Source organism: Lontra canadensis, unplaced genomic scaffold (genome assembly GCF_010015895.1).
Source record: "Lontra canadensis isolate GAN:19392208 unplaced genomic scaffold, GSC_riverotter_1.0 scaffold83, whole genome shotgun sequence".
NCBI lineage: Eukaryota > Metazoa > Chordata > Mammalia > Carnivora > Mustelidae > Lontra > Lontra canadensis.
In genome coordinates, this window is record NW_022631077.1 from 939,660 (window position 1) to 956,528 (window position 16,869).

At 44.2% G+C, this 16,869-nt stretch overlaps 2 protein-coding genes across 3 annotated transcripts in view; both read left to right on the forward strand.

Moving 5' to 3' along the window:
* Positions 1 to 677: 677 nt before the first annotated feature.
* The window catches only part of LYN (LYN proto-oncogene, Src family tyrosine kinase), a 116,948-nt gene continuing 100,756 nt past the window's right edge, over positions 678 to 16,869 (forward strand). For both annotated transcript variants that reach the window (XM_032882578.1, XM_032882580.1), the window contains exon 1: positions 678 to 781. The gene's annotated coding sequence lies outside the window, so the exon portion shown is untranslated. The remainder of the gene's footprint in view (positions 782 to 16,869) is intronic.
* Positions 6,541 to 7,145, forward strand: LOC116882287 (60S ribosomal protein L17-like). Its single transcript, XM_032882582.1, has one exon. It carries the CDS (start codon positions 6,569 to 6,571, stop codon positions 7,121 to 7,123), a length of 555 nt encoding a protein of 184 aa, XP_032738473.1. The 5' UTR covers positions 6,541 to 6,568; the 3' UTR covers positions 7,124 to 7,145.

Below are 16,869 nucleotides of genomic sequence, written 5' to 3' on the forward strand. Positions count from 1 at the left end.
TAATTTGACAGGCCATTCAACTCCATAGTCACCCTCCGCCCCAACTCTACACGCGGAACATCCCCGTGCACAACCTTAAGGAGCTTATTCTGTACTGATTACTAAGAACTCAGTGAGACCCTGAACACCCATTCGGCACAACTCATCCCTCTTGCTTGAGAACTCCAGATGCGGGGGATCAGAGCGCGCCCCCTCTGCTGCCAGGGCCACCTCACTTCCTGACAATACGGAGTAGGATGGAAAAGAAGCAAAGGAGACGCGAGAGGTTTTCTCGCCAGGCTACCACGTCCAGGCTGCGGAGATCTCCTTGGAAGATCCTTCTGTCCCCGTCACAGGAGGATCCTGGGCCCCAGCGGCTCCACATTCTCGAGCACCACAATGAGAGGCTAAGTCTCTCTGCCATCAAAGCTCGCGCGACGGCCACACCAAAGACCCAAACCTTGGGCAGGGGCCAAACGGTCACTTCCCCGCCCTCCCGGCGCAGTATGCAAATCCGAGCACCAGGAAGTAGCTGGGACCTCTCGGCCGAGCCCAGCGACAGCCAGTTCCTCTCCCGCCGCTCCGGGCAGTCCGCCGCTCGATCCCCTGCCGTGGCGCCTCCGGGCCCGACGCGCTGCAGCCTCCAGCCCGCGGCAGGCGGGGCGGCCGCGCCACCGAGGGCCCCGAGCCCGCAGCCTGCCCTGCGCGGGCCCCACGGGGCCGCCCCGTCGCGCCCCCCGCTCTGAACTCGAGTCACCGTGGAGCGCCGCCGCCGCCGCCCCGCAACTTTCACCCGGAGCTGGTGAGTCCCAAGGGCGAGCCCTGGGGTGGGCGCCGGCGCCGGGGCGGGGCGGGCAGGAGCCGCGGCCGTGGCACTGGCCGGAGTCCCGTGTGCCCCGGCGGCCCTGGGCCGGGGGTTGGGGGTGGCTGCCGGCGCGCGCCGCCTCCTGGCAGCAAGGGCGCGGGCCCGGGCGGTGAGGGCACCCAGTGCCTCCGGCCTGTGGGTGGCCGGGCCCTGGGGAGCGGGGGTACACGGGGGCGGGTAGCTCCGCAGGTGTCCTTCCCGCGGCGGCGCACTCGGGGGCGGTGGGAGGTGTGGGCGCCGACCAGAGGGCTGGTTGCGGTCCCAGTTCTGGCCACTATCGGTGCGCCTCGGGGAAGCCCATCTCCGCGCAGAGCCGGCGCGCGGCGGGGATCCTGGCGGGGATCCTGGCGGGGACTCCTCGGGTTGCACAATCCGGTCTCCCGCTGGGCCCCGGGCTCCCTGAGATGAGGGATGGGACTCGAATCGGGCTGTTTGCCAGGCCCGCGGGCAGCTGCACTCCTCGGGAGCCCCGGGAGGGAGCGTGACGTCGAGGGGTTGCGGCAAAGGCTCGTGCGCACCCTCCCGCTGAGCCCGGCGCCTCCTGGCCTGCAGACCAGCAGTCCCGTGCCTTAGCCGGAGGAGAGGAAGCGGGAGTTATTTTAAGAATTCAGGGGTTGCCTTTCCTTCGCCCTGGGGGAAGGGTGTAAGCGTCAGTTCCCGCTTTCCGGCGTTATCTCGGCCCAGTGCGGCATCTTCTCCAAGCTGTGCGTTTGTAACGTTCCTACTAATAGCTGACGTGGTCGTCTGGTTGTATTTCCTTGAGTGTGTGTATGTGTGTGTGTTTGAATTATCCCAAACCCACCCAGCTTCTTTGCCAGAAACCCCAGTTGAGTCTGGGCCTTGCAGTTTCCTAACTGCGTGTCAACTTGGGCCTATTATTGAAATTACCTTTGTGGGTTTTTTTCATCTCTGGGAGAACATGTTTACCTTCGGAGCTATTTATTGCATGTAATGCCCCAAGCGCATACACAGGCTTTCCATAAATGGCGCTGTTATTAATGCATTGCAAATAATTCTATCCATTAAAGCAGGGTTCCCTGGTTCTTTGCAGTTTGTTGATTTTAAAGCTGGAACTTCATGTCTGATTCAGCCATCTGACCTTCCTAGTAAAGCTGCTTAATAAATACACCAGAGATTTGCTGTCTGCGAAGCTACCTCTGGGAACTTCACTCACCCTGAGCACTAGCTCTTAAGGATGTTTGGCTTTCTTCTGATTTGTTGGCTGCTCCCCACGCTGCCTGTAGGGTTTAGGAGGGCAGGCCTATTTGTCCCTGTATAGGTGAAAGCTAAGGGGAACAGGCACTGAAGGAGTATAGGAATTTCCTAAGTCCCCAGAAGTCCTTCCTGAGTAAGCTAACTTTGCTGGAAAAAGGGTAGGATTTAGTTAGTCCTGGGTTTTCCTTCTGAGGTAAGGAGATAAATGTCTTGAGGCTTGAAGAAATTTAATTTGATCCCAAGGGACTTTTGGTGACCAGGCCTCTTTGGTTGCAGAGTAGGGTAAAACCCTCTTCCTGAGTGAAGGGTAGAGGTCAGCCTATGTAAGGAAAGAGAAAACAGGGGCTGGAAAACCTAAATTTAGGTCTCTCCCATCATTGACCAGAGCTGTGATATGGAATAGGTTGGGTTAATGACTTGGGTCATTTATGCAGCCAACATTTCCTTCACAGCAGTAACCAGAGTTACAGATTTGTCCGTGTGTGTCTAGTCTGTTTTCACCACTGCAGTGAAAGCTCTCTGCAAACAGCTCTGTCTTGTCCAAAACACTAGCTAACCCCAATGCCTATCATGCAGTCAGGATTACTTGGAAGAGGGAATGAAGGTTGGCTCTGAGTTTGGCTCTGTGCAAGGCCAAGGAACAAGGCTGGTTCCTTAGGCATTTGAAGCCCTCTGGTCTCTCTCCTGGTTTCTAAAACAGGGATTTTTGACTGTCTAGTTAACCCAGTGTCAGTGCTCTAAGTGGTAATCTCTACGCAGGACAATTTACTCTGCTGTTTTCCTGGGGCTAAGGGCTTGACCGGGAGTGGTGAGATATAGCTTGCAAAAGTAGTCTGTCCAATCAAAAAGACTTTTTTTTAGAGTCATAGATGTTGCCAAGATATATGAAGACTTTGCAATATCGCCCCACCGCCAAACACCAGGGTGTTATTGTTGTTGTTGTTGTTGTTTTAGTAGAAAAGTGGTCCACAGTTTTGTGAAGCTATGACTCTCTAAGCCCCCTAGTTCCATTCTATTTGTATTAAAAAATAAATCACCAAAACATCTGAGATGTCAGTTGGTTCAAATGAATACACAGAGATGTAATTTAACAACCTTCAAGGGATATTGTCCATAAACCCATACAAATGTAAATCCGTATAAATAAGAATACAATTTGCACATGTTTACAGTATGAAAAGTTGTTACATCTTGCTCACACTTCTGATCCCAATGACCTCCATGTCTTCAGGCATGGATAGTATTAACATTGAAAGGTCACTACAGTTATTAGTTGGGACACTGACCAATGACTCATTGATGACAGAGGTGGCCTCAGATCACTCTTGGGCTCTACCCGGCAGTGACTATGCTCACACCTTTTGCTTGTTGGAAGCAATTCCTGAGAGTTGCTGATTCCAGTGTCAAAAGCCTTACTGAGCTCTGATTTCATTTGAACCTGCCATGGATCCCAGGGTAGGCAGGGACAGATACAAAAAAAAAGAGGTTTAGTGTCATGTCCAAGGTTACAGACTTGGTTAAGTGGCACCACTGGGCAGAGTAGGTATGTTTTCTGGCTCTAACTTTAGAGTGTTCCCCACTTTTCTGCCTTTGCTTCTGTAGTAGGTACTCAATTACATAAAAGAAATTATCACTTAATAAACATTTTTAAACGGGGAGCCACAAGGTAATTTTCTTCTATGACTTGGTAATTGTACCATCAAGCAGGGCACTTAAAGGCATACTCAGGGAGGTGAGTTTCTGTGCCTTTCAGCACTGCTTCCTGCTTGGGGAGGGGGTAGCCCTGGTAACGACCAAGGTGACAGCTATATGGGCTATTGCCCAAACAGCTCTAGTGACTGTCTTGGGGCTATCGGGGCTTATTGGTTCAAAAAGAAACACCCAGGTAACACTTTACCAAAGGGTTACCTGCAGCCACTACTAGAAGTTCCTTCCCTGAACCTTACAAGCTTCCTTGTGTGGTTGTTAGAACAGTGAGAGCATCATTTGTAGTGAAAATATAAAGTAGGGGAGACAGGATCCATAAGATGCTCATTAAAATATGCACTCCTTTACTGAGCACCTTCTATGAGCCAGGCGCCCTTAAAGCCCACACTTTTACAATGGACACACATTGCCTACCATCTCTAAAGATTGGTGATGAAGAGAAGGACATACAAGAGGAAGTTTCTTTTTTTTTTTTTTTCCCCCAGTCAGAACTATTGAAAGATTTCTTACAGCTGTCCAGTTTCCTGATACTTAAATGGTGAAATGTTGAGTTGACTCTATCATCATTTCTGAAATTTATTTTGAGTAAGTTCCCATTTAGGGGAGAAGCCCAAGTGTAGACAATGTATGGGAATCTGCCAGTTGAGGAATTAGAATTTTTGGAACAGCCCCATTTCAAGACTTGGACCTTCTTTTGGATATCTTTGGCTTAAATTAACTGGAAGGGCTGTCTTGTAATTTAGAAGAGCAAGTTCAAATAATGACTTGGGATGATGTGTTAAAAAGGTACGTCCATGCTGACAAGTTGCAGGGCCAGAGAATATAGCCTTTGTTCTTTATTCTTGGACTTTTTCCTCAACCTTGTTCTGTGCTTCACTTTCTCTTAGTACTGTCAACGTTCCTTACCTGTCACAAAATATTTCTTGAAAGTTCTATTTGCCATCGGGATGTCATTTTCATTTATGTAGAATTGTTTCAGAGTTTTATTATTCGGCTGTCTTTGTTAGCCTTCACATATTCCAGTCTCCCTTCTCTGGCCCCTCTCGTCAGCTCTCTGCCTGTCCCCTTTCAAGGTCCCCAAACCATGAGTTGACACAATAGGAGCTGAGCATTTATGGGAAGAGATTATTGGTTTGTGTTGTTGTAACTGTTCATTACTTGTGATGCTGACTTATATAAATGATGTCCGGTAAAATTATATGAATAAGGATACCTTTACAGAATCCACTTGAGAGGGTGTTTCTTAACGTTCTAGGCTCTGCCCCCATTGGCTTGTAGAACACTGGGCAGAAGTCTGAGCTATTCCTGTAGCTCAGAGGGTCTTTTAAATCTGTCTTCTCTCCTTTTGACAGTTCACACCTCAGGCAAGTCAAATAATGCAGTGTGTGCCCACACTCCCACCATTCCGTGAACATCCGAACTCACTCTTGATCCCAAGCCATGCTGATTGAAAGGTCTTTGCCAACATGTCGCTCCAGCCCTCCTTCCTCTATCTCTTGGTACAACATCTGGTGGGGAGCTGTCACGACTTCCTTGGGCCCACTTTTCAGCATTGGTGAGGTGATCTGCATCCATTCTGCCTCCAACTAATGCAATGACGTCTTCTTGGCTTTTGGGCCTTCGGGGTGCCTCTGCTCTTCCTGTAAATGTTAACCCCCACGGGGGTGAGGGGAACAGAGAAGCTCGTCTCAGAGAGACCCTCTGGAGAGGGAGGACCACTTCTGCTTTCCATGGGGAAGCTGTGTCACGGAGAGCAGAACTGTAGCCAGCGGCCTGACAGGAGGCCCAAGGGAGGGGGCCGGCAAGGAAGTGATACTTCCTCCTGCTTCAAAGGCCCCAGACCCAGTCATTTGCCTGTAGCCCCACCTTCCTTACCATAGAACACGGCTTTTTCCTCAGGGTTCTTTCTACCACCTTCTACTCTGTTCATTTTCAGTTTGCCCCTGAGAGAGGGGGAGGGAGGAAAAGAATGAATGTAGTCATCACTGGAGAGCCTTCTGAGGTGAAGCCCATGGTGGCCATACTTGATTTTTCAACATCAGAAAGATGTACCTTTTGATATTCATCATCATGGAAACCATTGTGAAAATCTTAGTGGGTGTTTTGAAATCTTTTAATGTTCAGGCAATAAAATAATTTCTTAATCTAGTTACAATGGTTCAGTTCTATTTTTAAAATTATTTAAGCTCTATCCTCTAATTTTTGGGGATAGAACAGTGACTTTCATGCTTCTTTGACCACACCCCACATCAAAAAATATGTTTTATCTTGTGCCTGAATGCAAAGAAGAAAAGAGAAAGAAAGAAACACAATTTGGTAAAGAATGCCTCCTTCTAACTCATTGGGTACTATGACCCAGAGCAGTCCCTTTGAGACCAGCAGCATGGAAGAGTCTATTAGAGTTTAAAACCCATGGGGGAGGGGCGCCTGGGTGTCTCAGTGAGTTAAGCCTCTGCCTTCCTCTCAGGTCATGATCTCAGGGTCCTGGGATGGAGCCCTGCATCCTGTGGGCTCTCTGCTCAGCAGGGAGCCTGCTTCCCCTTTCTCTCTGCCTGTCTCTAATAAATAAATAAAATATTTAAAAAATAAATAAATAAACCCATGGGGGAGCCCAGAATTCCACAAGCTCCAGTCTGATAGGAGGCTTATTAAGCAAATACAAATTAAGATACATCCATAACAATGGAACACCTTGAATATATCTTTAAACATAGTATTAAATTACATTACTAAAATGAAAGGTGTTTTTAAAAAGTTGAATCACTCTTCCTCTCAGCGGCCTGGGGTGAGTGACCTCTGAACATGGTTCGCTATTCGCTTGACCCGGAAAACCCTATGAAATCATGCAAGTCAAGAGGTTCAAATCTCCGTGTTCACTTGAAGAACACACGTGAAACTGCCCAGGCCATCAAGGATATGCATATCCGAAAAGCCATCAAGTATCTGAAAGATGTCACTTTGCAGAAACAGTGTGTGCCATTCTGTCACTACAGTGGTGGAGTTGGTAGGTGTGCCCAGGCCAGACAGTGGGGCTGGACACAAGGTCGGTGGCCCAAGAAGAGTGCTGAATTTTTACTGCACATGCTTAAAAACGCAGAGAGTAATGATGAACTTAAGGGTTTAGATGTCGATTCTTTGGTCATTGAGCACATTCAGGTGAACAAAGCCCCCAAGATGCGGCGTAGGACTTACAGGGCTCATGGTCGCATTAACCCATACATGAGCTCTCCCTGCCACATTGAGATGATCCTTACTGAAAAAGAGCAGATTGTTCCTAAACCAGAAGAGGAGGTTGCACAGAAGAAAAAGATATCCCAGAAGAAACTGAAGAAACAAAAACTTATGGCCCGGGAGTAAATTTGCACAGAATAAATGCAAAAAAAAAAAAAAAAAAAAGTTGAATCACTATATTGTACACCAGAAAATAATATAACATTGTATGTTAACTCTACTAGAATTAAAATTTAAAAAATAAAAATAAACAAATTGACAAATTAAAAAAAAAATAAAAGGCTTAACACATATGTGTAGGTAACTATGATACTATTTCTGAAATAAAATATGCATTGGTGGGACACTAATCTGTAAGCTATGTATATCAGTAATTATACTAAAGTTTTAATGATTATTTCTGCATTATGGGTGATTATTTAGTGATTATTTCTGCATTATGGGTGAATGCTGGTTTTTTTGTACCTTTGTACATCTTTATTTTTAAATTTTTAAAATTTTTATTTATTTTAAAAAATATTTTATGTGTGTATGTATTTATGTATGTATGTATTTCAGACAGAGAGAGAGAGAGAGAGCATGAGTGGGGGCAGGAACAGAAAGAGGGAAAAGGGAGCCTGATGTAAGACTTGACCCCAAGACCCCAGCATCCTGGGACCATGACCTGAGCTGAAGGCAGCCACTTAACTGAGTGAGCCACCCAGGTGCCCACATCTTATTTTTTTAAAAAGAGAATCACTTACATGATTTGAAAATAGCAGTATAATGAGTGATGACACAAAGCCAGTGTGAGTGCAAGGGAAAGGGAAGAGCAATCAGAAAACACTGGGGCAAAAGTGGCCGTTATGGCCCTTGTGTGGATATAATTGTAAGCAGACCTGCCCCTGGAGGAATTTATGCACTATGAATGTTGTAAATAGATACAACATTTTCTTTTACTTTCTTACTTTTTAAAAAGATTTTATTTATTTATCTGAAACAAAGAAAGAGTGTGTGTGCATAATGGGACAGAGGGAGAGGGAGAGGTGGGGCTCCATCCCTGGATCACCACCTGAGCTGATGGCAGACGCCTAACCCACTGAGCCACCCAGGTGCCCCAGATATAACATTTTCTTAAGGGAATGTCCACTTCTTATGTTTAGTTGTATTTAGTATGGAACTTAGTTCTTGAGTAACTTGTGCAGGAATCATTCCAAGGCCCAAGAACTTGTTCTAGTAAGGTGGCGGATGGCGTGGAAAATTATTGCCCAGAATACGAAATGTTGGATTTTATTGTATAAAAGGGAGACTCATTGGAGCCTTTTGGTGAGAAGCCAATTTTGTTTCCATCACAATCAACTTACTGCCAAACTCTTGGCTGCATATGGTACTGCCAAATGATGAAGAGATAGTAAGCACTTGTTGACTGCTCGGAATTAGGTGGATGATTTGCCCAGGAGCTAACAGGTGCTTCCACGGAGATTAATTTGGAGTTGAAAAGTAACATTTATTGTTGCTTTACATGACATCGGAAGGCTTAAGCTTATAGTCACTAACACGTAGGTACTTGATCCCTGTCCTAAATGGTCTTCTTACCCAACATACTCTTGGTAATGGTAGCACTGTTGAAGAAATAAGCAGTTAATTTGGAGTTAAGGTCTAAGTTTCTGTGGTATTTAAAAGGAGAATATGTTGTAAAGCAGCAGCTTGGTATTGGGATCATGTTTATGATATATAAATTAGTTTATCGAAAGAATTACCATAACTAGGAATGGCAGTATTTGGTCGAATGGCATGATTTGGCAATGATGCCAGCAACTACCTTGCATAATCAGATACATCAGACTGATCATCTGTTGTATTCAGTGCCTTTGAGGGATGATTAATTTGACGGGATATAATATAAAATGGTAAAAAGAAAATGGGCTTCCAAGTTAAACAGATCTGAGTGCCTGTCTTGGTTCCCCTGCTTATGACTTTAGGTAAGTTACTTAAGCTCACCATTTAGTAATACCCAAGTCTGTGGTGGTGATTGGCAGAGCTCTAATCTCTTAATGCAGTTTCTGGTACACAGTAGGTACAGAATAAAAGGGACTGCCTCCTTAAATAATGAGAGGCTTCATGAGAGAGTGACAGACATACAGCATTATAGACACAGTCCCTGGCTTCAAATGAAATTTTAATACGGAGTTCATGGTCCTCAATATAATCAAATGAGCACTGTAAGAGTTGGTTTTTGTCTCTCTAAACAAAAGCCTGGTTGTTGTCTCTCTGGATAATGGGCCACATTGGCTTTTTGAATTGTTCCAAACTTAATGGATTAAAATATATATATAAAAAAGAAACTCTTAACAAGTTAAATCTCCTAACTGCCTGTGTATCTTTTACTTTATGGAGTTCAGTTATTTTTTAAAGTTTTAAATGAATTATTATGAATATATTACCAAATGAATTAATATAACCACTAAATGAGAATTGTAATTTTCCTTAAATTTGTTTACATGTGGATAATCTTTCTAAAGTCTAGTAGAAAAAAAATTTCTGAATACTTTAGTGAATGACCCTCAAATGTTACTTTGTTGCTATGGTTATAAGTCTTCAGCAAAGATAGGACTATACAATTAAACAAATGACACGGCCCATCTGGTGTCAAATGTCAACCCTTGGGCTATTGACGCCACCACTCTGCCTTGGTATTTGATAGTTGAATCATAGAATCTTGTAGAAGGAGGAGATTCTGGTGGTGTGTCTTAAGATAACCCTTAGCAGGTAGTCACTTTCCCTTGAACCTAAGGTCTCAAATGTTAGTTTCTTCCCAGGTTTATCCTAATGCAGGTGGTGGAAGCCACATAATGAGAAGCACCAGGACCAGGATAAGGTGCTCAAAGTGGCCCATTTCATTTGTGGACAGCTGTGGGTATTAGAAAGCTTTCTCTATCATGCTATAATATTTCATCTCCATAATTTCTGCCTTCTGCTTCTAGTTCTGCTTTCTAGCACTGTTTTGATACATTTGAAGCTGTGGCTGTCACTTTGGGATATGGAAGGACGTTATCAATTGCCTGTCCACCCAGCGCCATCACTCTACCTCTCTTACTAACAGAACCCAGATTGTTTCAGGATCCATCTTCTCTGTGGAAGGCTCAGCAGAAGTTTTCTCCGTCCCCATTGATAGGGTGGCCCTAACTGGTCAGAGGCTCCTACTCTGGTTGGTTCATAAATGGGTATACTTTGGCTTGGATAAAATCAGTAAAGCAAAGTAATTTCCATAGATGGTCCCAAGATATAAATAGAAAAGGAGTGGAAGGGGGGAAGAGAAGAGAAGTGAGAGATAAATGGGGAATAAAGAAACAAAATAAACCTCATGTGAGAGTCAAGAAATTGGAAGAAAAATACTGTAAGTTATCTTGATTACTAATTTGTAATGTGCACAGTATGTGGTTGTCCACTCTGTATTCTTTTTTTCTCTAGTCACACAGACTGGCATGGGATTATTAGTAATTACTGGGTTTCTGTAACTACAATTTATTTTTCAAATGTCTATTTATTGAGTATTGTGTGTTGAACATTTTAGTGGGTGCTCTGGGGAAAACAAACATTGGATGTGTGAAATTCCTATCCTTAAGAGTTTATTGTACTCTTTTCTCTCTGGCTTGTTCACCAATCACAAGGCTGACAAATTAATATGCCATAGGCAGGACAGGAACCTTGCTCAGGAGGTCCCTGGGCATCTTAATCAGTGCCCAGAAACCACTACCTTTGGGAAGAAAGAAGGCAGCATATGAGGTGGATAGAACACAGGACGTGGAATTATCACGTTTGGGCTCAAATTCCAGTTCTGTCCCTTCCTAGCTGTGGGACTGCTGACAAGCTGCTGGCCTTGTTAGCTCCAGGGCCCCCCCTGGTTGTGATGATTCCAAGATGCAATGGATTCAGAACTAGCTACACGTGAAGCACAGAGTCAGTGGTTGTTGTGAAATCGTTAGTATCAAAAGAAATTACCTAGCTGCTATCAGAACAACAAAAACAGAAACCAGAAGATCCAAGTGTCAGTGAGGATGTGGAAAAACTGGAACTCTTGTGCACTGCTAGTGGGAATGTGGGTCAGTGCAGCCACTGTGGAAAACATGGCGGCAGTTCCTCAAAAAATTAAACATAGAATTACCATATGATCCAGCAATTCTATTTTGGTATATACCCCCCAAAATTGAAAGCAGGGGCTCAAAGGATTATTTGTACACCTGTGTTCATAGCAGCATTATTCTCAAGAGCTGAGGGGTGGAAGCAACCCAAGTGTCCATCAGCAGGTGCGTGGACAAACAAAATGTGGGATGTACATAACACTGGAATATTATTCAGCCTTAAAAAGAACATTCTGACACGTGCTAAATGGTGGATGAACCTTGCGAGAATAGAATAGGAGGGTAAGAGAGGGTAAGAGGCAGTCACAAAAGGACAAAGACAGATTTCTCTGACTTAAGTTAGAGTTACATCCAAATAAACCCATGCATTTCATATGCACTAACCTGCTGAACGTCGGAGCTGAGCCTCGCCTGCCTGAAATGTACTCAGAACACTTAACGTTGGCCGATATCATCTAATGAAAGTCTCTTTCATAATAAGGTGTTGAATATCTCATGTTATGTATTGAATAACGTACTGCTTGTTGCTAGCCTGTGAAATGATCCCAGTTCACGATTCTAGGTGCGGTTTCTACTGAATGCATATCATTTTTGCACCATTGTAGAGTAAAAAAAATCATAGGTCAGGGACCAGCTGTATTGTATGATTTCACTCACCTGAGGTCCTCCTGGAGAAGTCAGATTCATAGAGACAGAAAGTAGAATGGTGGTTATCAGAGGCTGAGGGAGGAGGACACAGGAGTACATGTTTAACAGCTTTAGAGTTTTAGTTTTGCAAGATGAAAAGAGTTCTGGAAGTAGATGGTGGTCATAGTAACATGAGAGGAATGAGCTTAATGCTGCTGAATTGTATACTCAAGAACTGTTAAGATGTCAATGTGTGTATTTTATCACAATTTAAAAAATGAACAAAATTTTTTAAAGATCTTTTATTTATGTATTTGAGAGAGAGAGAGCACAAGAGGGGAGAGGGTCTGAGGGAGAAGCAGACTCTCTGGGGAGTGGGGAGCCCAACACAGGGCTTGATCCTGAAACTCTGGGATCATGGCCTGAACAGAAGGTAGACCGTTACCCGACTGAGCCACCCAGGACCCTCATTGGGTCCCCTGCAGGACCTTTTAGAACAGGTTGGACTAGATGGCTTTAAAAGGTGCTTTCTGATTTGATCATGCTGTTTATTTCTGGCCACGTACTCACCGATGCCATATTGTAGGGAGGACTATTGCTGTTGGAATTTTTCCTCCTAGGTTCAAAGGGGAGCTTTTTTAAAAGCTTTCCCCAGGCAGGAGTGGTCTTTTTCTTTTAATTGGAGATTAACGTACATGTAGCAAAGCAGCTTAAAGCCAACCCTTGTGTAACCAACCTCACACCCCAGCTCAAAAAGCAGATCGGTGCCCAGCCCAGCGTCTTCCTGTAGCACCCCCAGACAATACTCGCTTCTCTCAAAGGCATCTCTCGTCCCGCTCCTAGTTTTAATTTAGTTTCCAGTGTCGGCTTTTAAACAATAAGGTGTAAGCAACTGAAAAGCGGTACAAAGCCATTTGGTTTGGCAGATAAACAGATTTTCAAGCTGTGGGTTTGGCAGGCACTGGCCTCTCTCCCCCGTGTGTGGAATGACTGCAGTTCAATCAGAGAGCAAGTCCTCGTCCTGTTTCAGACCCTGGCTATTCAGCTGCAAAAATTCTCACAGGGAAGTTTGATCAGAGCCTCATTTAAAGACCTTTTTATTCAACCATTAGCTAGTAAAATTAGGCGGCCCCAGCCACGTCCAGCTTGCTTTTCTGCCCATCTCTGCCCAGCTAAGAGAATTTATAAATGCAAAGATGTAAATGTGGGTGGGATAAACGTGGTTTCCAGTGACTCTCATGTAATCACACATCCTGCTGTGTGGCCACAAAGCCAACCTGTGCACAGACATTGGAAGGAACTAATAGCTTTGGGAATTCCATGATGCTATTCCTCAGGAAAATAGGACTTCTTTTTCCTGACATGAAGGTGCACAGTACCCTTTTTACTGACTGTTCTGGCTCACGTAGTTTTGACATTTATTTTTGTTGGAGGGGAGAGAGAGCCAAGATTTGACCTGTGGAATATATGAACCCATGAAGGAGTGCTTCCTTTATCCATCATTCAGAAGCCCGTTATTGGACATTCAGCACTCATGGGGATGTAAGCGTGTGACCCATGGTCACATCCATTTTGCTCTAAATGGCGGAATCGTGCCATATAGATGCAAGAAGTACAAATATTTTAAAAACTACAGTGAGGAGTACAAGTTTCTAGTTCATGTGAAAAAGGAAGAACACATGCGGTACTGAAGTGAGGTCTTCCTGTGAGAAGGTCACGGGCTGTGGTCCGGGTCAAGGTCCGGGGGAACCACACACCGGGAGGGCAGGAGGAGCCCTAGGTTTGACTGCCTGCAGCCCACAGCCTTTGGCCACAGCGTCTGAGCATGGCCTCTCAGTGCTCTCACCATGTACATCTCTTGGCAACTGCGGGCACTACAGAAGATTTGAAGACAGACTGAGCCTGGAAACGGAGGGAGGGCAGGGCTAGGCCCAGGCATCTGACCACAGCAGGAACATTTTTGGGTGAGACGTGCATTCTTCAGTTGAGGACAAAAAAGTGGAGAAGCAATGTAACAGGATTCCTTACTTACCCAACTGAAGAACTAGGGGTGTGCACCAGTGGAAGTATGGTCACTTGCGAGGAATGGGATGGCGATGGCATGAACTTTGGAGTGTCTGAGGAACAGGGTGATGTCATGGTTTCATGGATTCAGGAATCAGGACTTGGGCTCTAATCCACAGATCTTCTGCTCTTGGCTCAAGGCCAGAGCTGAAACCCCTTTCCATTCCCAAGTCAGTAATGATACGCTTATCTCCTACTCCAGCCCACTGTTGCAGAGATGAAATGGGGTAATAGACCTGAAAGGCCTGGGCTAAATCTAACTCACCACACACTTGTGGCTGTTGTTTGGGGGCTCAACTTCACTACCCCTGGCCTTTTCTTTCTTTCTTTCTTTCTTTCTTTCTTTCTTTCAGGCAAAAAGCAAAGGGAAAACATTTTCTTTTATTATTAGGCTGTCCTTAAGCATGGGAAGTAAAGCAGTTAAAAAAAAAAAAAAGAGCTAGTTTTATGGGTAAAGAAACAGGGAATGAAAACCTTGCCAAATATGGTCGAGTTCGTCCTTAGGCTCCCTCATCTCAATTTAAATGCCCTGGTTGCAGGACCCCAGTGAAATCATTGGTGTGAGTAGTTCCAGGGAGCCCTGTGCCCTGGCTGGAGAGGGGATTCCATGCAGGCTCTCCCTCCATGCAAACCTTCTCACTGACCTTGGAGCAACCTTGACCTATTCCCTCCTGACAAGGAGATGAGGGACAAATGTTAGTACATTGGCCTTGATTCATGTGACTCCTATCATGCCATATAAATGAAAATCCAGATTTTAGGCTAAGGAAAATGGTCTTCTCTATTGTATCTTAAAAGATACTTTTTCTCTTTCTAATAATAGGTTACATGATGCTTGACATTTTGCTGAATTAAAAACACCTTGAGATCAAGAATAAGCTTCTCAGATGCTAAGCAGACCTCTGAATTCACCTGTGGCATTCAGGAGGGGCTTGACTGCATGGGACCCTCCAGTTCTAACAGTAGGAGGGCTGGTAATCCCCCACCCCACCTTACTACTTTGGCTTTCTCCCCATGTAATAAAAAATGTACTACTTAATATGTGCTCCAAAATATTTCAGAAATCCCTTTGGTAGAGAGATACAGCACTCTAAGCCATCAGAATAACTTTTAAGATCAATAAACATTTTTTTAAGAGTGACAAATTTAAATGAAAGCAGATTTGCTTTTAAGAAACAATTGAAGTTTTTTTGTTGTTTTTTTTTTTAAGTTGACTTTTAAAATTTTGCTGTAGTTCTGTGATTTTAAATAAATGTATAGATTCATTCAACCACCATCTTAATAAGGATGCGGAATGTTCTATCAGCCCCCGGTGTCTGGCAACTGTTGATCTGCCCTCTGTCACTGTTTTTTGCCTTTTTCAGAATGTAATAGAAATAGAATCCTAACGTCTGTGACCTTTTTTACAGATGGCCTTATTGAGATATAATTCATGTACCGTATAATTTACCCATTTAAGGTATGCAATTCAGGGAGTTTTAATTCATTCACAGAAGTGAGTAACCATTACTACAGTCGACTGAAGAACATTTTGATAACACCTTAGAGAAATACTGTACCCATGAACAGTCACTGTCCATTTCCCCCCAACCCCCCGAACCTCCCTTGCTCTGGGCAGCTAGCCACCACTCATCCACTTTCTTTTCATATAGATTCCAGGCAACTGTTTTTAATGCTATTTTGTGCATGGCTTTTGATGTTTCCCAGACTGAACTGTTTCCAGTTTTATTAATTTAACATTGCAGAATTTCTAGGTGTAATTCATAATGCAGTTTCTATAAAGCTCAACATTGTTAGCTGGGTGAGAAGCTTTATTCTGTCTTTTATCAAGAAGGATACTCACAGTAGTTTTTTCCCTTTTAGATCTTCAACCTAAAATAAATAAAGTTCCTCTCCAAGAGGAGACTCTAAGATTGTAAAGGGCAGTGTTATTAACACTGGAACATAAATCATTTGGGAGGGAATCCTGGAAAGCTGAGCTTTAAATTCTGAGGGTAAACTGGGCATTTTGCCCTGCCGCATTCTGCTGTCCAGCCCTCCCTGCTGCCCGAGGGCTATGGCGATGCATTTAACTACCAGGTTTACTTTGTGGGGAGGTGGTCTCTGGAAGCCCCAGCTCCCCCACCTGGAGAATGGCCATGACGGTCGCTTCTCACAGACTCTCAGAAGCATCAAGTGAAATACGATCATTTGAGCCAATGCTTCTTAGTGAGAGGTAATGGCATGTAGGGACAGTGGACAGAGGACCCGGTCACATGACCTGGCTCTACATTTGCACGTATAAATTCTCACTGTGGGAGGTATAATCTTGGGCAAGGCACTTGACTTCTGGTCATCTCCATGTGGCCATCTGTTCTGTGACGATTAATTATAGATGGTCTTTGGAAGTTTAGCTGTGATCATTTATGTGGATATACTCAAAACATAATAGAGTCGTAACAATATTTAATATTGCTTTTCTTTTAGTAAAGTAATCATTTTTGGCCATCAGAGTCTTCAGGGAGCTTATTCCTTGCAACTCTATGTAAATTACTGAAAAGATTTTGCAAAGGCCGTGGCAGTCTGAACTTAGATGCATGCTTGGACTTGAGCCAGCACTGCGTTTTGAAATGTTTGTTGAAGCTTAGAAGCACAGTGTGTTGCCAAAAGGGAAAGAATGTTTGGATGAACGATGGACAAAGGAGAAACCCATACCAGGATGACTTAAAGTTTTCCATGCATTGCTTAGTGTCTGTAGGGAGCAAAAGGAACTTTCTGGCCTTTAGGTCTTCAAATCCAGACTGTCTTACTGAACAAGAGCTAATGATGAGACACAGGACCCAATTTGCAATTGTTTTTTTTAGACAAAAGACTGACCTATCAGAATCAGGGAGGAAAAGTAGCTGGAAATGATTAGTTTTGGTGCAGAAGGGTTCTTAATTGCAATAGTTTTATAATTATGCCAGCACAGTTATGACTTGTTTTACTTTTGTATCAAACAATATTTGCCTTTCACAGAAAATATAATGGAAATAGCAATTTTATTGACAATGTGTCCTCTTTTAGGTGACTGATTCCTTA

What these genes read in the sequence shown, in the direction of transcription:
- LOC116882287 (XM_032882582.1), top strand. Translation starts at nt 6,569, where the DNA reads ATGGTTCGCTATTCGCTTGACCCGGAAAACCCTATGAAATCATGCAAG.